At 54.0% G+C, this 24,149-nt stretch overlaps 2 protein-coding genes across 15 annotated transcripts in view; one reads left to right on the top strand and one right to left on the bottom strand.

Moving 5' to 3' along the window:
* Nucleotides 1-5,069, bottom strand: part of HAUS8 (HAUS augmin like complex subunit 8) — a 21,908-nt gene extending 16,839 nt beyond the window's left edge. For 4 of the 5 annotated variants that reach the window (XM_024767669.1, XM_024767670.1, XM_024767668.1 and 1 more), the window contains exons 1-2: nt 5,007-5,061; nt 2,004-2,068 (exon numbers count right to left, since the gene is read on the bottom strand). In XM_024767669.1, the coding sequence (XP_024623437.1) occupies nt 2,004-2,068; nt 5,007-5,035 (94 nt within the window). In that variant the 5' untranslated portion in view covers nt 5,036-5,061. Of the gene's footprint in view, nt 1-2,003; nt 2,069-5,006 lie in introns of all 5 variants that reach the window. The other variant, XM_024767671.1, reaches the window with a different exon arrangement.
* Nucleotides 5,070-21,938: 16,869 nt separating this feature from the next.
* MYO9B (myosin IXB) overlaps nt 21,939-24,149 on the top strand; it is a 72,448-nt gene continuing 70,237 nt past the window's right edge. For all 10 annotated transcript variants that reach the window (XM_024767519.1, XM_024767525.1, XM_024767522.1 and 7 more), the window contains exon 1: nt 21,939-22,844. In XM_024767519.1, coding sequence (XP_024623287.1) covers nt 21,993-22,844 — 852 coding nt within the window. In that variant the 5' untranslated portion in view covers nt 21,939-21,992. The remainder of the gene's footprint in view (nt 22,845-24,149) is intronic.

Below are 24,149 nucleotides of genomic sequence, written 5' to 3' on the forward strand. Positions count from 1 at the left end.
TTTAATTTATTTTATTTATTTATTTTTGGCTGCACTGGGTCTTCGTCGCTGCATGCGGGCTTTCTCTAGTTGCGGCGCGCGGGGGCCACTCCTCGCTATGGTGCGCGGGCTTCTCATTGCAGTGGCTTCTCCTGTTGTGGAGCACAGGCTCTAGGCACACGGGCTCAGTAGTTGTGGGTCGCGGGCTCTAGAGCGCAGGCTCAGTAGTTGTGGCGCACGGGCTTAGTTGCTCTGTGGCATGTGGGCTCTTCCCGGACCAGGGCTTGAATCCGTGTCGACTGCATTGGCAGGTGGATTCTCAACCACTGCCCCCAGGGAAGCCCTGCACCCTCCCTCTTGAGACACTCTGTCCTCCAGGCTGACTGGCTTTCTGGCAGCTGCAGCAGGCTGTCTTCCGGGTCCATTAGCTGGTGAAGGGTGAGTGCCTCCAGACACCTTGCAGGTCCCGTGTCACCTGTTCCTCCAACCAGCGGGCACATGCCACCCCTGCCACCTTCACGACTCTGCTCGGCCCAGCCCCTCCCTTAGGCCAGAAGCTACCCCCATCCTGCTGTTTTATCCTCAGCAACTGTCACTGTCCAATACGCTGTGTCTCCTTACGTCTCCTGACTCACCGCCTGTGTCCGGGGTGGCAAGCCCCCCGAGGGGAGGGATTCTTGTCTGTCTTGCTTGCTGCCACGTTCCACCACCTCGTAGGGAGGAGGTGCTCAGCAATGTGTCAAATGCACGAGTCTGCACTTTTCCTAGGTGCCCCCAGAGCTCAGGGGTCTCCCTTTTTACTAGAGAGAGTGATGTGGTCAGTGTCACCTGCCTTGACAGTTCAGTCCCAAGACTGGGATTTCAACCATATTACCTTCATGCCCGGATTTGCATCTTTCTTTAGATGGGGGTTGCAGCCACAAGCTTGAGTGGAAAAGAGGTACAACCACAGTTAACAGGCTGCCTGGAGCTAGACACGGAGGTGTTGGTTGCCCCGGGCGTGCCCCAGGCAGGGATGAGCCGTGCCTGCAGGGCAAGTGGCTCAGACATTCAGGCAGGAGGCACCTGAGGGTTGAGGCCAGGACCAGGTGGGGTCCAGGGGAGAGAATCGAGCCCCACCTAGGGTCTGCCACTGGATGTCCAGTGAAGGATTGGGGCGAAGGACACCCCCAGTTCCAAGAGTGGGGAGACCATCCTGCATTGGGTCTTTCTAATACCATCAGCAAAGGGTAGGAAGGAGGCTCTGGGTTCCTTGCACAGTTGAAAAGCAGTTTCAAGTTTCTGGAAAACTAGAAGGCACCTGTTTGTTTTCAACAGTGGTGGATTTTCCACAGAAGCAATGTTACAATGAAGGATATAATTTGCATCCAAGAACTAGACCCTGTGTAAATATAACAGATGTTACAGACCAGATCATCCAGCGATGCTGTGATGCTATAACATATAAACCTCCAGTCATTTGGAACTGGAATTCTGCTCCAAGTTCTCTGAGACCTGCACTAGTGCACAGGCATAAAAAAATACTTCATCATTAACAGAGGCTTGAGATCCAACGTGGGAGATCCTTGGGTCTACAGCCCCAAACTGGGCACTGCCAAGAGTCAAGGGGGGCTGTTGACAGTGACCCCGGACGCACAGGTAGACATCGGATGTGTGGGCACCCCCAAGGGTCTGACGCGCTTACTGAGAAGAAACAGACTTTGATGTTTCCTAACGAATTCAGCTCACACTCTCCTCACCCACACTTCCAAGTGATGAGCCCTGGGTACAACCCGTGACACCCATGGCCGGAAGGGCCCACTGCCCTAGATGACCCCCACCAGGTCCTGCCACACCCCTGGCTGCAGGGCTGGGTAACCAGAGTTGGGGTCCCCAAAGGTGTGACTAGAAGGAGGTAAAGCCCCAGCTCCCCTGCTCTGGTCTGTTTTTATCTTCTCCAAAAGCACTTACTGGGGGGGGGAAGAAAAAATCACTTTTTATTCCAGTGGGTTCCATTTCAAAAGGTAGATTCCAATTTTACTCACCTTGTATTCTTCTTCCTCTCGTCTTAGCACCGCTAGGAGTACTGGGACCCCCTGCAGAAGGCTTCCTAAAAGAGGAAAACGGGGGTCTTGTTAATGCAGGTTGGATAGAAAGCTCAGGGAAGCCAGCCAGGAACCTGGGCTTCCTCGGGACAGCCCAGTTCCAGCACCCACCACCCATGCCCATCTCTGCGAGGTGGGGCCACCTCCATGGCAGGAGGAAAACAGAGCCCCAGCCCCGTCACCTGGGGACAACACCTACGTGAGGAGAGCGAGCATTTTTGCCGAACTTCAAAGGTCTCGATCTCATTAATTCGTTGGGCGTTTTGTGTCAGCTGTATACCACTGAGGATACGAGGTGAACGCAGACAAAGCTCCTTCCTTGAGAGGGATGACCAGCATTTTCCCATCAGGCAAAGCGTGAAGAGCGAGCACTCCAGACAGGTAAAGGGGTGGGGATTGGGGGTGAGTGACAAAGAACCATTTGCTCAGGCACATGAGGAAGGATATTCCCAGACAGGGATCACCAAGACCAAGGGCACAGGCGCAGAGCAGAATGATGCGGAAGTTGGAACTGATCAGCCCTATGGCTTAGCTGGAGAAGACTGAATTTGAGGAGGGGGTGCGGGATGATACAAACATTCAGTCTCTCACAGCCTGGCAGACAGACAGACAAATATTTGTCAGACAAATAACCCAGGGGTGCTCACTTGAGGGCAATTCTGACCCTTAGGAGACATTTGGCGATGTGTGAAGACACCGGTGATTGTCACAACAGAGGGGGCTGCTATCGGCTCAGTGGGTAGAGACCAGGGATGCTGCTCAACACCCTACAAGGCACACGACGGCCCCCATCACAGAGATGATCGCACCCCAGATGTCAACACTGTCAAGGTTGGGGGACCCCTGGCATGGTGAAAGAGTGATCGGGAGCGTGGGACGGACGTCTGCTGCAAAACTCCTGTCAAGAAATAACGAACCCTGGGGCTTCCCTGGTAGTGCAGTGGTTGGGAATCTGCCTGCCAATGCAAGGGACATGGACGGGTTCGAGCCCTGGTCCAGGAAGATCCCACATGTCGCGGGGCAATGAAGCCCGTGCACCACAACTAACTAAGCCTGCGCTCTAGAGCCCGTGAGCCACAACTACTGAAGCCCGCGCGCCTACAGTCCATGCTCCGCAACAAGAGAAGCCACTGCAGTGAGAAGCCCGCGCACGGCAATGCAATGAAGAGTAGCCCCTGCTCACCTCAACGAGAGAAAGCCTGCGCACAGCCACGAAGACCCAATGCAGCCAAAAATAAATAAAAAAGAAATAATGACCCTGAATATTATTAAGTCCTAAAAAGGAATGAAGTACTGATAATGCTGAAACGAATTAATCTCAAAAATGTTATCCTGAGTCAAACAAGCCAGGCACTAAGGCCACGTGGTGTATGATTCCATGGATATGAAATGTCCAGAACAGGCAAATCCACAGAGACAGAAAGCAGACTGGTGGTTACCAGGAGCAGACTGAGGAGCATGAAGGATGGGGGGGGACTGCAAATGGACACAGGGTTTCCTTCTGGGCTGATGAAAATGTTCTAGAACTAGGTAGAGGTGGTGATTGCACAACGTTGTGAATGTCTTAATGCCATCGAATTGCTCGCTTTACAACGGTTCATTTGACGTGATGTGCATTTTGCCTCAATTTAAAAAAAGAATGAAGCCTGACATGATAGAGAAGAGGGTCCCATGAAGTAGGAATCACTGACTAGTCAGCCAGTGGGTATGGGAGAGTCGGGGATGCCTCCAGGTGTCCAGTCTGGGCGAGCGGGATGCCAGGCAGGGGTCTGGGTGCTGTAAATCCTGCTGTCGTCACAAGATGGGCTCCACTGGAGACAGCAGTGGTGGTCCCCTTGCTCAGCTCACTGCAGCCATCTTCTGTGTAGTGGGCTCTGGGGACTCCAACGTGAGACCCAGGCCATGCTGGGGGGCACCTCCAAGCCACAGTGGGGAGAGGCAACTTAACAAATGCTGGCTGGGTGCCAGCTGCTCTACTCCCTCATGGAATCCTCCCCACCCTACAAATACCTGACTGTTAGCCTGCTTTTATCTTTGTTTTCCAGACAAGGACCCAAGGTTTATACAGAGCACCCCTGGGGAGTCTCAGAGCTGGAAACAGACAGAGCAAGGATTCCCTCTGGGGTCTGAGCCAGGGCTCTGGAGCCAAACCAAATGGACTAAGGCCAAACCAGCAGGGACACGGGGTGGGGGAGGGGTGTCACTACATATATTCCAGCCTCAAGTACTTCCCCTGAACCTCGGAGAGGCTAACGTCAATCTCACAGTTAGGTCAAGGGGCTGTGGAGTAAACAAGTGATTTCAGATGGCCCACTAAATTTTAATTCGCACAGACACAATAAACATCGGCAGAAAGAACAAAGCCCAGGAATCACGCCCGGCACCAGGTCATTGTTCGAAGTCTCCCTTGGGCAAATGACCTTCCCTCCCTAAGCCTCCATCATCTCCTTTGTAAATGGGGAGAATAGAAAAAAGCCTGTGGGAGAATGAAAGGAGATACTTCAGTGGTCCAGCAGTTATCCACTACAAAGCGGTAATCGTAATAGCGACGGATCACACTTAGGGGCCAGACACTATTCTAAACGCTCTTAAGCCTCACACTAGGCCTACAAAACTGAACGGCGGCGTCAACAGTCCGGTTTCGCGACGGAGGAAAGCGAGGCACAGAGAGGTTAAGCCACTCGCCTGACATCGCCCCGGATCGAAACGGCTGACCAGGGACCCGAACTCGCCCTAAGGTCCTGAGCCCAAGCTCCCGAGCATGCGCAAGGCCGCATCCCACCTCCCAGAACTTGCGCATCCTCGGTGGCTCTTGGAGGAGTCAGATCCGGACTCACCCCAAGGACCCTCCCTCCCCAACTCTGCTGCCCCTCTGTCCCCAGCCCTCGACCAGGGCCCTCCAGTTGGCACCCATAAATCCAGACCCACGGTGCCTCGACTCACCCAGCACCACGCCCCGAGGTATCCGCCATTTTCCCGCCTTCAACTCAAAGGCCGGCTCTTCAAGTCGAACCCCCCCGCCCCCGCCCCGACCAGGCCATATTGCGAAGCTACAAGAGGGGTGGCCTCGGGCCGTGTAGAGCGTGGCTGTGGGCAGAGAGGGCGCCTCCTGCTCGCGCGTCTCTCTGTCCTCCCCTCACACTTGGTTTCGCCCAGCAGCGGCAGGGGGCGGTGACGGGGCCAGAATGGTGCCTGAGGGAGGGCAGCGCCTGGGACTCAGTGGGTGCTCAGTAAATGTGAGGGGCTCTGAACCCACTGGTGCGGTGGCCGGCCGAATTGGTAAGAGGGGAAATGGGGGATGGGAGGGGAGGCAGAAGGGGGATGGAAGCCATGGCAAGAAGTGAGGTCTGGTCCAGGGAGAGCCTGGGGAGGAGGGGAGGAAAGGAAAGGACTAGAATGGCCCCGTTCAGACATTGGGGTGCAGACCATGAAGATTTGGGGCCCGTCTTACCCTCTTGATTCATCTTATCCCTGACTTCACCCCCAACTGCCGGGTGACCCAGGCTAGTTTCAGCGCCTTCTGGGCGGTATTCAGGACTTGAAAACCCAACACTGTCCTCCTAAGAGCAGACTGGCTAGAGCCTGGGGGTTCTAGGGAGCAAGGAAGGAGCTCTTGGGCCCCCCCCCGACCCCAGCTATGGGGCCGGAACTGGGTTTCAGAGGGGGCGGGGGTGGGTGCGCACACAGCCGCATGTGCTAGGCTGTCACCACCTCCTCCGAGTTGCATCCTTGGACTTAAATGGGTAAAAAGACATACAGGAAATCTGTCCCCCGGTGGCTGTGAGCTCAGCCTGGGAGAGGCACGGTAGCCGCAGGCAGGCGCCTTGTAGGCCAGGAGTCTTTAAGGGAAAGCTTCTCCCACACCTCTTTGTCTGAGGTGGGAGCTGGTGGGGACATTGTGTCTTACAGTTGGAGGGTCCCAGCTCCTACCTTCCTGAGGTATGTTCTGGTCTTGGAGTCTCCAAACGCTTAAGGTATCCAGGAGCAGTGGGAGGTGACATGGGCAGCTGGAAAGTTGTCTGATGGGCCTGGCTCTGGGGAGGGCCTTGCTCTAAACCGTTTTGATCAGCATTAATTTCTCTTCTTTCCCGACCCTGGGGATCCTCGTCTGGGACCTGCTAGAAGGGCCAAGGAGCCTGGGTTTATAGTGCGTTCAGGACACGAGCCTGGATAGCTTGAATGTAAAGAGGGCTACAGAAAGATAACCACCCCGTTCACTTCCAGAATGTTCTGGCCCTTATGGAAGCTTCTGTAAGCAAGACTCTCAGCTGCGCTTGCCCCAGAACACATGATTAGAGCCCACAGTCATGCCTCATGCAGGTTCTGCGTATGGGCCTGCCCTGGCTGGGACACAGCCCTGCTGTTGTCTCCTTCCTCCAGGAGCGTGGCCAAGCAGGCTCTCTTGGAGGGTCTTGTGTTGGGGGTCCTAACCTCCGTCAAGTCTCTTTGTCCGTTTCTTTACTTGCAAAATGAATGGATTGGCCTAATCAGTGTTCTGCAACTTTGAAACCCAGCCTTGGTGTCTCCAGCACACAGCCCTGTCTAGTTTTATGCAGCCCCCAACAGGTGAATCCCCACCGTGGTGATCCCACTTTTGTTGGGCTTTCCGTCCTACAGTTTATATCTGAATATGATTATCTTACTGCTTCCTTATCTTCCACGTGGGAAATTGGAGTGCCAAATGTGCTTTTGCACATCATACCTGTTCCCAGGGTTTCAGCTGTATCCTTCTGGCTGGAAATCCCTGGGTGAGACCCTCCCTCAGGTCCAGGCCTGTGACTTGGTGAAGCAGGTGGGGACTTCGGAATCTCCGCATTCTGTTTCACTGTAGGATCCATCTTCTATCCCCAACAGAGGCTTGTTAACATAAAGCTTCCCTTTCCTTGTCTCCCTGAAGTTGTGTATTTTGGGTGGACCCAGAATTCAGTGAAGCAAGGGCTGATCATGCAAGGTGCTGTGGGCTGGGTCCCAGGGGCAGAGATGAGCCCTTGTGCCCTGGGGGAGGGACATTCTAGGGGGCCGCCCTCCCCAGCAGGAATAATGGAGTTCAGAGTAGTTGGTCAGTGCAGCAACAGAAGTGGCACTAGAAGTTGTGGGGACAGAACCAGGAACGACCAGCACAAGCTTCAGGGCATGGGGGATTCCAGCAAGTTTCCTCAGGAGAGGTGGCTGGCCCTAAGCCAAGCCTTGAAGGATACAGAGGTGTTAAACCAAGTGGGGAAGAGGGAACCACAGAAGCACGTCCATGTGCAGCTCTTTATTGAGCATCTTCTGTGATAGATGCTTTTATACCCAACTCTTTTATTCTGCCAACCAGCAGCAAGGGGATTGCAGTTCCTATTTTCTCGATATAGAAACTAGGCTCAGGCAGGTGACGACTTCAGACATGGCTCCCTGTGCTTTCTAGAAGTACGGAGGATCATTAGTAACCTCACTTTGGCGAAGAACAAATTGCTAGAGCAGTTTCTCAACTGCAGCACCATTGACATCTGGGGCCGGGTCATCTGTGGGGCTACCCCGTGCATTATAGGATGTCGAGCAGCATCCCTGGCCTTCATACACGAGATGCCAATAGTACACACCCACCCCAAGTTGTGACAACCAAAAATGTCCCCAGACATGGCTGTGTGTCCCCTGGGGGACAGGAGCACTGCTCTGTAGTAAAATCTGGTTCCCGCTCCAGGCCCACCATTGCCTCAGTGGGTCTTTGGTGTTTGTTGGGCTCCCAGCAAATTGCTACCAAGGGCAGGCGTGGGGAAAAGAGGCCAGCAATTGAATTCTGCCATCTGCTCGGTTCTTAATCTGGGGTCCTGATAAAAAGGAGACACCACTGGGAATGGACTGAGGGGGAGTTAGAGAACGTGCCCTGAGAATGTTCAGCAGAGGAGGAAGAGGAGGTGAGCTGGGGCCGTCATCCCTCGCTGGCACAGCAGATGCCATTGTCTGTCTCTTCTTTGTCTTCCCACTGACCTGGATTTCTGCAGGAACGGTCCTTGTCTCGGAACAAACTGTTGCTTTTCTTCCGAGATTAGAGGTATCAGATTCTCCTCTCAAAGAGCTACTTTGGAGGTAGCCCCAGATCACTGTGGCTCTTGAAGCTATGTTATCTTCTCGCATTTGCCCTCTTGGCTCCAGACGCCAGTCTGTCCTCAAGCACAGACTAAGTTTTGCTGTTCACGTGTCCTCCTCTGCTTGTTCCCCGACCATGACATTGCTGCTTTAACTCCAGGGGAGGAAACCGCACATTCTGGGGCCGTCTGACCCCTTCTGGAGGCTGCCCTCCCCCCAGTCCCCATCCACCAGCCCTTTGTGCACCCAGCATCCCCAACCAACTGTGCCAGGCAGCCCCTGCTCGGCCTCCCCGCCGAGCAAGACAGGCCCTTCTCTCTGCCCTCGTCCCGGAGACGGAGGGACAGAACAAAGGGCTCTGTCTGAGCACCGCCGGGCCCCCGACAAGCCAGCGCACTGCCGGCCGAGGTGCAGAGCCCATCACTTCACCTCCTTGCTTTTTTTCATGTTGGCCCAGAAAGGGCCTTGGAGATTAGGCATGTCTCAAAAACTCAGCCGATGAGTTTGGGTTCTACTCATTTCCTCGCTGAGAGTCTGAGCCCGGGCCCCGATGATAAATAAAGTAGTGATTCAAGGGTTCAGCCCGTGGCTTAGTCGGAGCAATGAATAAGCTGTCCTGGCCTGACTCATTCGTTTACATCCCAGTTCTGCCCCGTTTCTTAGGGTTGTGTGTGCGAGAGGGAAGCCAGCTCCAAGCATTTCATGACTGTCACTGCCGCGTGTGCAATTTCCTGGGACTGCCGTAGCAAAGTACCACAGGCTAGGTGGCTTAAGCAACAGAAATGTATTGTCTCATGGATCTGGGGGCCAGAAGTCCAAATCAGGGTGTGGGCAGGGTTGGTGCCTTCCAAAGGCCACGGGGGAAGGATGCGTTCAGGCCTCCCTCCTTGGCTTGTCAACGGCTGTCTTCTCCCTGAGTCTTCACGTCTGTGTGAGTCTTCACCTTACTTCTGTGTGAGTCCGTGTCCGATTGTCCCTTTGGATCAGGGCCCACCCTAATGACCTCCTTTTGAATGAATCACCTCTTTAAAGGCCCTGTCTCCAAATACAGTCACATTCTCAGGTCCTGGGAAGTAGGACTTCAACATAATGAATTGGTGGGGTTGGGGGCGGGCACACAATTCAGGCTGTAACACTGCATAAGAGACAGATTTCATTTTTATTTAGTGAGGGAATTATCAATAAATAATGGTACTTAGAGAGAAAAAGTTCGTTTAGTTTTGTCTCATTCATTTAAATAAACATTTTAGGGTAGATAGGCAGGTTGGCCATGTCAACTTCGGAAGTGCCCTGTTAGGGAATTTTCCAGATCTTGCACAGGTCCTTATTCTTGAGGTGACAATAGAGAGGCAAGAACAGGACTTGGGAGGAGCAGACCTCATGGGACTTTACAAGGGGTGTGTTTAGAGCCAGGCCTGGGAGACAGTGTGTGCCCACCCAGGGGCCGGCCAAGATTTATAATTGGGGTGTACGGGGGTCCGTGTCCTCAGTATTGCCAGGGTCAAGAGGGGAGTCCAAAAACAACCCATTCATGGAACAAAGTGACTTTGGGACCGGCTGCTGCCACAGGTGATGAGACAAAAGAAGTTTCTGGAAAATCTGAAAGTCATTCCGCAAAAAAGCGTTAACAAGCCAGGTGCAGATTTGGCTCTCAGGGAGCGGGAATAGCCCTCATCTCTCTGCTCAGAGCACAGATGTCCGGCCAGCAGTCATGTCCACGGAAGTCAGTTTATCAGCCCGGTGAGGGCCGTGAAGTACCCGGCACCAGCGAGCTTGGAACAGGAGCCTGGGCCTGGCTTGAGCTGGCTGATGGAGGGAGAGGAAAGCCCAAGAGCCCTGGCGTGGTCATCTGCCTGCAAGGCCGCTGCTACTGCTGCTGCTTCCTCGCAAACAGGACAGGGTCAGCATCAGGACCGCCCGGGGCTTTGCCACGATCTTCCTACTCATCTCTCAGAGCCTCTCCGTCCCATTCGAGGGTGGACGGAACCTGGTGAGCCCAGAGGAGACTTTGAGATTTTGCTTCTCAGATCCTGGGGCTTTCATTTCCTGACAAGCATGCCAGGGTCCAAGGCCACTGCTTGGGAAGATCACCAAGAGTCCTTGGCTGTCACGCGGAGATGCTGTTTATCAGAACGCGTGACACAAAGAAAGTGTAAGAGCGTAGGCTGGCCCTTAGACCCTCAGGGGGCTGGTCCCTTTCCTCCTGGTGGTCTCAAGGGAGTCTGCCCCCTGGTTTAGCAGGGAGAGGAGAGGATGAAGGTGGGGAAGCTAAGGAACAGGGTATCTGGAGTGGAGAAAGTGACCAGAACGGGGACAGGTGGCCCTAGGCCCCAACAGCTGGGGCAGTCACCCCACAAGGCCAGCTCCCTCTCTTGGTCCCTCCTTCTAAATATTGTGTAGTCAGGTGAACGTGGGCTTGGAATCATGCTAGCATCTTGTGTGCCTGTGAGGCCCTGGGGAGACCCTGAAGTGTGCAAACATTTTTCTTATTTATTGAAAGCATGCTTTCTCAGCCTTGGCATTGGTGACGTCTGGGGCTGGATCATGCTCTGTGGTGGAGACTGTCCTGTGCATTGTAGGGTGTTGAGTAGCGTCCCTGGCCTCCACCCACCAGATGCCAGTAGCACCCGCCCCCCAAGTTGTCACAACCAAAACTGTCTCCATACGTTGCCAGGTGTCCCCTAGGAGAAGAGTCCCACCCAGCCCCCGGTGACCAGGCTGGCACAGCAGCCTCCAGAGCCCTACCTGGGGATCTGAACTGCCTTTAAAAGCCAAGCGGCATTCCCTTGTTCTCTGGGAGCCGCTCGATCTGGTCTCAGGCAGGGCGTTTATGTGTTGCCACCGCAGCTCTGCCCGTATAAGGTTTTCAAGGTGGCTTTCCACCAGGGCATGATGACAGGTGGACCGTGTCATTGGAGAGGAGGGTCCCAAAGGGTTCTCCTCTGCCCGCCCAGACCCACTTCCCAGGCTACTTTCCATGTCTTTATGAGCCTACCGGTCAACAGGGAAGGACCCGGAGCCCAGCCCCCCACAGGGCCTTGCGGCTCTGCCTTCCCCTTGTAACCGGAACCTACCTGTGTCCCACAGGCCAGACCCGAATCACCATCAGTCCCCCCAGCCCACACCTGCAGGAGCCGCTGGATACCTGCCCCCACCCCGGTCTGCCTGCCACACTAGGCTTGGCTAATCCCTTCCTGATGTCACTCATGTCTCGGTCCTCCCTGTCTCCAACTAGCCAGGGTTCCCCATCAGACTTGCATGAAAATCCGGACTCCTTCCCATGTTCACAAGGCCCTGTGGGATCTGACCTTCCTGACCTCGGCCCTTCCCCCTCCTGCCGGCCACACTGGTCCCCTTGTTCTGAGGCCAGCCCCAGCTGCCCCTGCCCATGGCGCTCACCGCCCTCGCCTGAGCCGCCATCGCCAAGCTCAGCCCATCCATCCTGTCTCACTGCGCAGGCCTCGGCAACTATCTCCTCTGAGCGCCTCCTTGCCTCCTGGTTAATCCGAAGTGACCACCCTGCTCCGGTCAGTTTCTGTCCCCAGGACAGCGCTGCTGACGTCCGGGGCCAGATCATTCTCTGCTGTGGGGGCCTGTCCTGCACATTGTAGGGTGTTGAGCGGCATCCCTGGCCTCCACCCACCAGATGCCAGAAGTACCTCCCCTCCCCCCCCCCAGTGGTGACAACCAAATATGTCTCCAGCCATTGCCAACTGTCCCATGGGGTAGGGCAGAATTGCCTGCCGCAATTCCCACCCCGTTGAAAGCTGCTGCATGACACACTGCATTTTTCCTGTCCAAAGCACTATTGCTGTTGGAAATGCCTCTTCTCTGGTGGGTTGATTTGTCCAGTTCCCTGAAGGCCAGACACTGCCACATTCTTACTCTATTTTGCTGCCAGCCTGGCCTGGCCCGGGGTGGGGTGTGGGCAGTGGAGAAACATTTGTTGACTGGACAGACTTTGAAAGAAGACAGCCTCGTTGGGGACATAGCCGCAGACCCCAAGGAGAGGGATCAGCCTCAGGGACAGGTGAATGGACCAGGCTGCCCCAGCACTTGCCTGGAGGAAGAGCCTTCTCTAGGACTCAGACCGGTTGGGCCAGACTGGAAGGCCTAGGGGGACGAATTAGGGAAGTAAGGGACAGTCATGAGAAGGTGTTTGGGATGGGCTTCTCCAGGGATATTTAAGTAAGGCAAAAGAGAGGTGGTGGCCGTTCCTGACCATGGCCTCAATCAGAGCATCCAGTATCTTCTGTACCAGACCCCTGGATTCGTGTCCCGGGGCTGCCGTAAATTGGTACCACAAACTCAGTGGCTTAAACAATAGAAATTGATTCCCTTGCAGCTCTGGAGGCCAGAAGTCCAAAACCAAGGCATGAGCAGGGCCGTGACTCTCCAGAGACTCCGGGGGGAGACCCTTCCTTGCCCCTTCCAGCTTCTGGGGGCTCCGGACATTCCGTGGCCTGTGGCCGCATCCCCCCCCTCACCCAACCTAAACCCTAAACTGTTCTCCAGCTCTGAGCTGCCAAGACTGAGAAACATACTTCTTTTGTAGCTATTTCTCAGCATGTCCATCTTTCCAATAACTTCATGTGATCATTTCCTTAAAAAATCCCAACAGGCTCAAGGAAACACGTGTGGAAAAGTGGGAACGCGCTGACTTCTAAACGGTGTTTCCTAACTGACTCTGCTGTAACGCCGGCCTTCTCCTTTTAACTTGAGGGTGATTTCATCCAATAAACATGTGGCTTCAAATTATGGCCTTATATAAACGAAGCGGCTATGCTACAGTTTTTGGAGGCCCCCGTCCTCCTTATTTTCCAGCCAATTCCAAATCATTCGCCAAGCTGATCGGCAGAACCTCACTTTTCCACGCATCAGACCTTGGCCGGGCCTGGAGAGCGGCTCATTCACATTTGTCCACTCATCCCGAGGGCCGAATTTTTGGTGGCCTCCCCCTCTTCCCTGTGCCTCCTTTCTCTGAGAGCATGAGAGAAAGGCCCTGAACTGAGGCTCACATCCCCTCCAGGCGCTGAAAGGACACCAGTATGGCGTTTGCAAAAGCCTTTTTCGTTTTTCAACGTTCAGGTTTCTCAGCGGGAATTCATTTTATCATGCGCAGAAGATTGGCCATTAGTAACACTGAGATTCACGGTGACGTGCAGCCACCACCTCTATCTAGTTCCAGAACGTTTCCATCACCCCAAAAGGAAACCCTGTCCCCATCAGCAGTCTCTCCCGTTCCCCTCCCCCAGCCCCTGGCAGCCACTCATCTGCCTTCTGTCTCTGTGGATTTGCTTATTCTGGACGTTTCACGTCAATGGGATCATACTTGGTATCTGGCTTCTTTCACTCAGCATGATGTTTTGGAAGTTCATCCACGTTGTAGGGTGTGTCAGCACTTCATTCCTTTTTATGGATGAGTAATATTCCACTGGGTGGGTGGACCATATTTTGTTTATCCACTCATCCTTTTTTTTTCTGGCTGTTGCGGGTCTTAGTGGCGGCACTCGGGATCTTTGTTGCCACGTGCAGGATCTTCTTGGCGGCATGTGGGATCTCTTGGTTGCACCATGCGAACTCTTAGTTGCAGCACGCATGTGGGATCTAGCGCCCTGACCAGGGATCGAACCCGGGCCCCCTGCATTGGGAGCTCGGGGTCTTAGCCACTGGACCAGCAGGGAAGTCCCATATCCACTCATCCTTTGATGGGCATTTCCCTTCCACCTTTTTGGCTCTTTCATACAGGAATTTTATAGTCTGACAGATTGGTTTCCATTTTGTGATGAGGGCATAGTTCTCCGATGAGTTCCAGGTAGATGGATCCTATCAGTTTAGGGACGGGTTTTGCTTCCTGTTCACATTGCGTGTGCTTCCGTGAGCATTAGTCAGAAGGCAGAACAGGCATTTTAACTTCGGGGCATTTGAAGAGGCGGTTTGGCTCAAAGACAGACACACGGCTTTTCAGGACCTGCTGCCCCCAACACACGGCCGCAGCGTGCAATTGCCACTTCGCCGAGCTGTGCCCCCTGGGGACCCAGGGCCCCCAGTTCCTCAGTCCCAGACCTGCTTCCTTTCATTCCAGACACAGTCTGGGGATTCTTGGGGTGCAGGTTTCACATCCACTTGTAGAAAGGACCTTAAGCCACAACGTGACTGGCTTCCAGGTCTCAGGCTCTGTTAAGACTCCGTGAGGAAGACGTGCTTAGAAGCCAGAGAAAACATCTGAGCTCCTCCAAGAGAGATGTCACTGTTTAAGGACATTCCCGGAAGCTGTGGTAATCACAGTATGGCACCACGCAGGTAGCAACAGCCCAGAGGCAGACCCGCGTGTGTAACATAACTTAACGTGTGATCTTTAACAAAGGAGCCTCCCTGGTCTGGGGAGAGACAGATTCTTTAAGAAAAAGCATTAAAACAATTGCTTCACTCTTTGGAGACCATCTGGATTCTCCTTGCACTTCCCACACTGTACCGGGTTGACTGGTGTCCCCCAAAATTCATTCCACCCGGAACCTCAGAATGTGACCTTGATTAGAAATAAGGCATCTGCGGATGTTAAGATCTCAAGGTGGCTTCATCTTGAATCCAATAACTGGTGTCTTTATAAGACGAGAGGAGGACATAGAGACAGAGAAGGCCTCCATGTGACGTTGGGCCAGGAAATCGGAGTAATGCACCTACTCCTAATGGCCAAGGGTCACCGGAAGCCAGGAGAGTCATGGGATGGTTTCATCCTCAGAGCCTCCAGAAGGAGCCAGCCCTGCCCACACCTTGATTTTGGACTCATCCAGAAATGCAAGACAGTACATTTCTCTTGTTTTAAGCCACCTGGTTTATAGTACTCTGTCACAGCAGCCCTAGGAAACTCTTACACCCTCCAGTATAATTTCCAGATGGATAAAGACTGAAATGTAAAGAGTAAGTCCAGGGAGGGAGAGGAATACAGAGTGTAGTTCCATGCTCCCCAGCTCTGGGAGGGGAATGTACGATAGACATCATGAAAGAAATGACCCACAGATCTGACTGCCTGGAAAACGTAGCATTTGTATCAAAAAACACCGTACGCAAAAGTAAATCTGTATGAATTAGATTCATCAGACGTCGCAAAGAGTTAATACCGTTCCTATACAAAGAGCGCCTCCAAACCAATGAGCTAGGTAGGCATGGTTCAGTGGGGAAAAAAGGGCAACTGATACGAACAGCTTCCAGAAACAGAAAAATCGTTACTGAATACAGTGAATTCTCAAAAAACCCAGCCTGACAGAGGGTTATAAGTGACAAAATGCTCTTTTGTGCCCACTGATGGCCATGGGTTGAGAAAAATATTGATCCTCGGTGCCAGTGAGGATGCTTTGAGGCAGCACTTCTCAGGCTGCTCCGGGCAGACCTCTCACTTGGGTGGGCCTCTCCAGAAGTCACTTTGGCAGAAGGGGTCAGGGGGCCTTCATAGTGAGGATGTAGAGCGGATCAGATCAGCCCAGTGTTTAGGTTCAAGTGGCGCCACGTGTAGAATGAGGAGTCTCTGGGTCTAAGAGGGTACATCCGCATTGGGAACAGAGCTGCCTGGGATCTGGCGGAGGGGTCCGAGGGGCATTCCAACCTGAGGATGAGGACGGGGGACACGGATGGCACTGGAAGGAGGCAGCAGTGTGGGGCCGGCCCCCGTCTGAGATGCAGGGGAGGGAAGGGGAGGGCAGGGTGCCAGGCCCGTGGTGACGGCCTGGTCAGTGTCTCATGGGGATGCAGCCCGGGCTGGGGGAAGCAGACTTCCCCCTGTGGGTTGGGGGCTTTGGGCAGCTTCTCTGTGACTGGAGGGGGCCTGCAAGCCTGGGCCTGGCTGGGTGGGGAACAGCCAGAGTACGTCCAAGAACTGCTCCCTGCAGCAGCCAGTCTACCCGCGGGGGGCTGTGCTATATGGGCCTTGATGGCCAGGGGCTGAGCGCTGGCCAGAGGGCGTCCCCAAGGGGCCCTGTGTTGGGATACTCACACCTAGACCAATGCTTCCAGGCGCTGCCCTGCAATGGTCCAGAGGATGGAGACAGGGGTCCCTCAGGGGCCCTCCTGACCTCCTGGTGAGAAGAGAAGGCTGTTCTGGGGACAGCAGACAGGATGTGGTCAGTGGGAGGAGCAGGGAGCAAACCCCCTGGGTGTTTGGGGCTGGAGGTGGGGTGGGCGTCCCTGGGCACGAGCTTAGCCCCTGATGGGGGAGTGCAACAGAGTGGATGGGCTCCAGGGGCAGGTCCAGGTGACACCTGATCCCCACGGCTGCAGAGCAAGTGAGCAGGACCAGGAAAGGCATGATTGGCAGGAGCTGGGTGGCGTCTCTGGAGAGGGGAGCAGTGGTTTCTACTGCATGGGGGCATAGTGGACCAAGGGACGGCTGCGAGCAGGAAGGACCGGCTCCAGGCTGCGTGGAAGCCAGGAGGGAACTCGACCCTGAGCTGGAGAAGGATTTACTAGTGTCTTCGGTGTTCAGGCCCATGAGCTATTTCAGTGGGAGGGTCCCCCCCACCCCCGGGAAGGGGGAAAAGGGAGCCGCTCTGAGAAGAGAGTGCAGGCTCCCTGGGGAGCAGGACCCCAGGTGAGGCTGGCTGGGCGTGGGGAGGGCCCCACGGGCAGGTGCAGGGGTGGAGTTTCCCAGGATGCAGATGTGGTGGGCCTACGTGGGCTATGATGGCTGGAGGGGCAGCTGCTGCAGGGTGGGTCAGGTGGGCCCTGCGGGGACTCCTGTGAGGGGCCCCAGCTGGTGTCCACCCTGCCCCACCCCTTCTCTTTGGCCGGCCCGTTCCGTGCAGCTCCAGCGGTCAGCAGACCCCTTGAGCAAGGCTTATCTATTAGTACCTCCTCCTGGCCTGGGGGTGGGGTATGCATTGGCTGGACCTGTGACTGCCCCCATGGCCCCCAGTCTCAAGAGTATGGAGTCCCCTGCTCCTCCCACCAAGGGGCCCAGAGCTGTAAAAGTCTCCCGTGGGCTCCGAGGCTGCCTCATGATCAGCGAGCCCTGGAGGATGTGGGGCAGCACAGAGCTCAGCGGGCCATACAGCCTTCAGCCTGTCCCAGCGTCAACCAGACCCTTGTCAGGGCAGGTGACAGAGGCTCCCGCGAGCAAGATCACGTGGTTGGGCCCTGATGGCTTCTCGCTCAGCCCAGCTCGGTGTCCGCTGGGAGGAGAAAGCAGGCGCATCCCTGCGACCTTTCTGCCGCCTGCATCCGGGCAGCTTGGGCGCGAGACCATCCAAAGCCCCTGGTCCTTGAGCTGGAACGTGCCCCCAGAAGTTGTGGCGCTTGTGAGCCGTGTCTCCATGAATGCGTGTCACAGAGGTTCAGGCTCTGCCTGAAGCCCTGGGTCTGTGCGTGTGTGTGTGTGTGTGCACGCATGTGAGTGTGGGTGTGTTCAAATGAAATTCTGTTCGTGCATGTGTGTCCATGTTTGTGTGCGTGCATGTGTGAGCACAGTCGTGTGAGAGTGTGCATTCAATCACGCATGTCTGTGTCTGCACGTGTGCTCACATTCGTACATGTATGTTCACAAGCTCACACGTGCGTTCATGTGGCCCTGATTAAGGTGCAGAGCTACAGTTTGGGCTCCTGCCTCTCTCACCAGGCTTGGAAGCGCATAAACTACCCACCCTCCACAGCCTTGTGGGGCTGCCCAGGAACATCCTGCAGTTAGCTCTCATAGTTTCCGGGGGACGGTCAGGTGGGCAGCACCACCTGGCACCTCTGAACACAGACAAGTTCATAGATTCCCAGCCGTTTCCTCGCAGTGGCATCTGAGGAACTCGGTGGCTGGGCTCGAGGATTGGGCATTTTGAAAAGAAAGCAAGAGGTTTTTAAAAGTTGCACTCCTGGGCTTCCCTGGAGGTGCAGTGGTTGAGAGTCTGCCTGCCGATGCAGGGGACACGGGTTCGTGCCCCGGTCCGGGAAGATCCCACATGCCGCGGAGCGGCTGGGCCCGTGAGCCATGGCCGCTGAGCCTGCGCATCCGGAGCCTGTGCTCCACAGCGGGAGAGGCCACAACAGTGAGCGGCCTGCGTACCGCAAAAAAAAAAAGTTGCACTCCTGGGGAATTCGGTCCTTTCATAATCCACATGCTTTGTTTTAAACAGCTTTATTGGGTGTAATCAATACACTGTAAATGGCACTTATTTGAAGTGTGTGATTAGATGAGTTGTGACGCATGCAAGCACCCAGGAGTCCACGACCACGATCAAGATAGTGAGCACATCCATCACCCAAAAAATCTCCCTGACCCCTTTGTCCTCCCACCCTGTCCCCCTCCTCCAAGCGGCCAACAATCAGTTTTCTGTCTCTAATTAATTTACACTTTTTAGAAATTTACGTACAGTTGACCCTTGAACAACACAGGGGTTGAGGACGCTGACCTTCATATACACACGCAGTCAAAAATCCATGTATAAGGACTTCCCTGGTGGTCCAGCAGTTAAGACTCCATGCTCCCATTGCAGGGGGCCCGAGAGTGATTCCTGGTCAGGGAACTAGATCCTGCGTGCCAACTAAGAGCCCGCATGCTGCAACTAAAAAAGATCCCACAAGCCGCAATCGGAAAAAAAAAAAAAAAAAAAAAGATCCTGTGTGCAGCAGCTAAGACCAGTCACAGCCAAATAAATAAATATTAAAAAAAAAATCCATGTATAACTTTGCAGTTGGCTCTCCATATCTGTGGCTCTCCATCCTGGGGTTCAACCAACCACAGATTATGTAGTACTAAAGTACATATTTAGTGAAAAAAATCTGCATATAAGTGAACCCACGGAATTCAAACCCATGTTGTTCAAGGGTCACCTGTATGTGGAATCATATAATATGTACTCTTGAAATTTTTATTGAGATGAAATTTGTATAACATTAAATTACCCACTTAAAGTGAACAATTCAATGGTATTTAGCATATTTGTAATGTTTTGCAAGCATCACCTCTATCTAGCTCCAGAACTTTTCCATCACCCCAAAAGGAAACCCTGTGTCCATCAGGAGTCTCTCCCCATTCCCCCGCCTCTTCACTTCCCAGACCCTGGGAACCACTGGTCTACTTTCTATTTCTATGGATTTGCCTGTCCTGGACGTTTCATATAAATGGGCTCATACAACATGTGGCCTTTGGTCTCTGTCTTCTTTCATTCAGCATAATGTTTTCAGAGTTCATCCACATTGTAGCATGAATCAGTAACATTCCATTCTGTAGATAGACCACATTCTGTTCATCCATTCATCAGCTGATGGAAATTTGGGTTGTTTCCACCTTTTGGCTATTGTGAATAGGGTTGCTGTGAATGTGTGTGTCCAAGTATCTGTTTGAATCCCTGTCTTTAAGTCTTTTGGGTCCATACCTAGGAGTGGAATTGCTGGGTCTATAGTTACTCTTTTTCGTCTTCTGTCTTTCACTCAGCACACAGATTCTGAGATTGTTCCATGTTGTTCCATGCTGTTGTGACGTTTGTGTTGTGTCCCTTCTCACAGCTGAGTCATGTTCCATTGTATGGCGGTTTATTCGTCCATTCACCCGTTTGTGTACGTTCAGGTTGTTTCTAGCCTGGGACTTTTAGAAACAATGCCATTAAGAACATTCATGTAGGGACTTCCCTGGTGGTGCAGTGGTTAAGAATCCGCCTGCCAATGCAGGGGACACGGGTTCAAGCACTGGTCCAGGAGGATCCCAGGTGCCGCAGAGCAACTGAGCCTGTGCACCGTAACTACTGAGCCTGCGCTCTAGAGCCCGTGAGCCACAACTACTGAAGCCTGCGCGCCTAGAGCCCATGCTCCGCAACAAGAGAAGCCACCGCAATGAGAAGCCCGTGCACCGCAACAAAGAGTAGCCCCCTCTCACTGCAACTAGAGAAAGCCCGCGTGCAGCGACAAAGACCCAACACAGCCATAAATTAATTAATTATAGAAAAAAAGACCATTCATGTACAATCTCTGTATGAACATCTGCTTCATTTCTCTTAAGTCCTAGGAGTGGCTCCTAGGAGTGGGTCACATGCTAGGCATATAATTAACTTAAAGAAACTGCCGGAGTGTTTCCAGAGTAGATGAGCCCCACAGAATTTTTCTGCAGGATACTGTGGCTTTTTGAAAAAAGACACTTATCAACGTTCACATCCATTTATCTGCTAATTCTACATGAGTGAACTGATCCCAAGGAAATGCTCAGACTTGGACACGAAGATGTGCGTCCAAGGACTCAGAAATCATGTTTCAAAGCGTATTTCATGGCACGGAGAAATGTTCATCTGTACCAACATACCACATTGAGAGCAATTCAGGTTTTATTAAAACATGTAACATCTATTAAACTGGAAGGAAATATACCAAAGTTACTTAATAATTTGGAGGAAAGTTTAGAAAATTAAATACTCCCATCTCCCCCAACCTTCCTACCTGTTGCCACCACCTACCTACCTGTTTGTAGCAGCTTCATAATGTCTGGTTTTGTTCAGCCTCACCCATCCCCCACCCTCCTAACACTGCTGTGGGACTCAGTTTCCCAGAACCCAGATCATCTCAGCCTCTGAGTCATGCTTCTGTCCAGGGCAGAGGTCTGCATACTGTTTCTATAAAAGACTGGAAAATAAGTACGTTCAACTTTCCAGGTCTTAAGGTTACTAATCTGTGTCGTGACTATTCACTTATGCTGATACAACGAAGGCAGCTGTGGACAGTATGTACATGAATGGGCAGAGCTTCGTTGTGAACTCCTCTTCATCCCTCAGAACCCCTCTTAGATGTTACCGTTCCCCTAAAGCCTTCTCTGGCTCTTGGGAACAGTAACTTCTCACGCTCACGGTTGATATTCTCTCACATTTTTTGCATATTAGCTTCTCCCGCTGGGCTTTGAGCCAAGGTCTCGTTCATCTTTTTATCTTCAGTCACGCTTGGGTGGCACACAGTGGGCCCCCACGTGACCCACACTGCCTTTCTGCCTTTTGCTCCAAGACACAAAATGAGCTGTTGCCAGGACTGGCTGCCTTTTCTCTTTCTCGAAATGTCTTTAGGAGCAAATGCATTTTGTCCAGGGAACCCTGTTACATTGAGTCATCATGTCTCCCCAGTTTCCTCTGCCTGGGATGACTCCTTGGTCTTTCCTTGTTGCTCATGACCTTCACAGTCTTGGGGAGGACTGCCAGGCGTCCCACAGGATGCCCCCAATTTGGGGCTGATGTTCTTGTCATGATTGGAATGGGGTTGTGGGTTCTGGAAGCAAATGCACTCTGAGCAGTTCTCTCGAGCGAGTTTTTGGGGGCCCTCCCTGAGTTCATCCTCCTCAGTGGGGTTTCAGGTACCCGGGAGTTTCAAGGTCCCTGAGTTTCGGGGCAGGTTCAGTCTTGCTCATCCCAACCTTCCTCTCGCAACCTTCCTCATGTGTTTTGGGGACATAACCAAGGCCCATGGGGCTGCGTCTTCATCCACTTAGGGATCTGCCAGGGGAGGTTCTGTCAAGAGAGGAGAGTCCAGGAAGGGCTGAGCTCTGAGATGGTTGTGGCCATTGGACTTGAGGGTTGAGAGGCTGCTGGGGAGGGACGGGGCCTGGGATGGAGCAAACTCCAGGGGAAGGGTTTGATCTTGGCAGGAGGGGCCTGGCGATGTCGCTCTGCAGGAGCCACAGACCTTAGGTGAGTGTCACGTTTAAGGACAGATAAGGCTCTTCGGCCCTTCTGGCTTTTCAAGAGAGCCCACGGATTCAGGCCATGGGTCTGAGGCTGTCTGTCCAGAGGTGAATGTCAGTGTCCCCCCACCCCCACCTTCGCCCTTCTGATTTTGCCACCCCCTTCCCTTCCAGCTCCAGGACGCGCGCCCCGAGCCCGGGAGGCATGCTGAGGCCAGGCCGCCGGCAGGATGAGTGTGAAAGAGGCGGGCAGCTCCGGCCACCGGGGGCAGGCGGCCTACCACCTGCACATCTACCCGCAGCTGGCCACCAGCGAGAGCCAGACCCCGTGCCAGGCCTCGTGCCGCGTGACAGCCACCAAGGACAGCACCACATCCGACGTCATCCAGGACGCCATCACCAGCCTGCAGCTGGACGGCAGCAAGCGCTATGTGCTGGTGGAGGTCAAGGAGACGGGCGGGGAGGAGTGGGTGCTGGATGCCAACGACTCGCCTGTGCACCGCGTGCTGCTGTGGCCACGGCGGGCGCAGGACGAGCACCCCCAGGAGGACGGCTACTACTTCCTGCTGCAGGAGCGCAACGCAGACGGGACCATCAAGTACGTGCACATGCAGCTCGTGTCCCAGGCCACGGCCGCCCGGCGCCTGGTGGAGCGTGGCCTCCTGCCTCGGCCTCAGGCGGACTTTGATGACCTGTGCAACCTCCCCGAACTGACCGAGGAGAACCTCCTGAAGAACCTCAAACACCGCTTCCTGCAGCAGAAGATCTACACGTACGCCGGGAGCATCCTCGTGGCCGTCAACCCCTTCAAGTTCCTCCCCATCTACAACCCCAAGTACGTGAAGATGTACGAGAACCAGCAGCTGGGCAAGCTGGAGCCACACGTGTTCGCGCTGGCCGACGTCGCCTACTACGCCATGCTCCGGAAGCACGTCAACCAGTGCATCGTCATCTCAGGCGAGAGCGGCTCCGGCAAGACGCAGAGCACCAACTTCCTGATCCACTGCCTCACCGCCCTGAGCCAGAAGGGCTACGCCAGCGGCGTCGAGAGGACCATCCTCGGTGCTGGTCCGGTGCTGGAGGTGAGCGGGACTGCTCGGCGGAGGGGCCTTAACACCTGGGTTTGGTTATCGTTCAGATGACGGCCATGGAGGAAGCAGTTATACTCACGTTTTCCAGAAACAGGAGGCTTGGCGTTCCATGCAGGGCCACACAGGGAGGCACCATGGCTCAGCAGGAGGCAGCAGGAGCCAGGGGAGGGTGTAGGCAGGAGTCTGTCGTGGTTTTCACGGGAAGGGTCCGGTGAGGCAGGGTAAGCAGGCTTAGGGTGCCTAGTCTGAACAATTTCAGAGTTTGGGAGCATAAAGGCTGCCCTGGTTGTCTGGTACTTGGCCCTGGGGTAATCAGGGCAGGGAGAGAGTAGCCCTGAGTGTGAGAACGTGATAATGGTGGGGGGCGGGTGTAGGCTCTGAAATGGTTGGTTTGTATTTGGAAGGCGTGTTTGTAGGAGAGTCCTTTGCTTTCTCTAGGACTCGGCCAGCCCTGGCGGGGGCAGTCCCTCCAGGGTCAGCCAGGCCCCAGGTGTCAAAGCATCAGAATAGAGAAAATAACAAGGCCTGATCAATGCCTTGATGTCCTCTTAACGTACTTCCAATGTCTGGAGGGGCGGCAGTCTGCACTCCGGGTCCCAGAAAGAGAAGGATGGCGTGTCCAAACTGAATAGTTCACGGTGGGGTGTTTCTGGCAGGGAGTAGGACCATGGGGTAGAAGGAGGCCAGCAAGGTGAGTTCAGACCTGGGGGCTGGGGACGGGCTAGAGGAGGGGCTGCTTGGCAGTGCCTAAGAGTCAGCGGGGGAGGAAATGCCCCAGCTTCCTGCGCCCTCTCCAGTGTTCCCATTGGCCAGACCCCACAGGAGTCACGGATGTGTCACTGTGGGTGAGCCTTCTGGACATGGGGGCAGTGGAAGTGATCGCAGTGATCACTCACTCTCAGGGTCTTAGGACAAGATGCATCCACGTCTCAGAACATAACTTAACGGTCGTCACCTGGTGAGTGCCGGGGCCGCGTAAGGGCCCGGGGTGTGCGCCTCTGGGTTTGGGGGTCTAAGACTCTGCTTGCTTTCTTTCTGCTTTTAATAAGATTTTGCAGTGATTAAATGATTTTAAGTATGTAACTTAAATAGTTAAATTTTATTAAATATAATGACATAAATCACTCTATTTCTTTGAGCAGTTTTAGGTTTACAGAAATACTGAACAGACAGTACAGAGAGTTCCCGTATTCTCCTGACACTTCTGCCCTTCCCCCTGTCATTAACATGTTGTATTTGTTAACGATTGGTGAGGGCTTCCCTGGTGGCACAGTGGTTGAGAGTCCGCCTGCCGAT

Source organism: Neophocaena asiaeorientalis, unplaced genomic scaffold, assembly GCF_003031525.2.
Source record: "Neophocaena asiaeorientalis asiaeorientalis breed wild unplaced genomic scaffold, Neophocaena_asiaeorientalis_V1.1 scaffold87, whole genome shotgun sequence".
In the NCBI taxonomy this organism is placed as follows: Eukaryota; Metazoa; Chordata; class Mammalia; order Artiodactyla; family Phocoenidae; genus Neophocaena; species Neophocaena asiaeorientalis.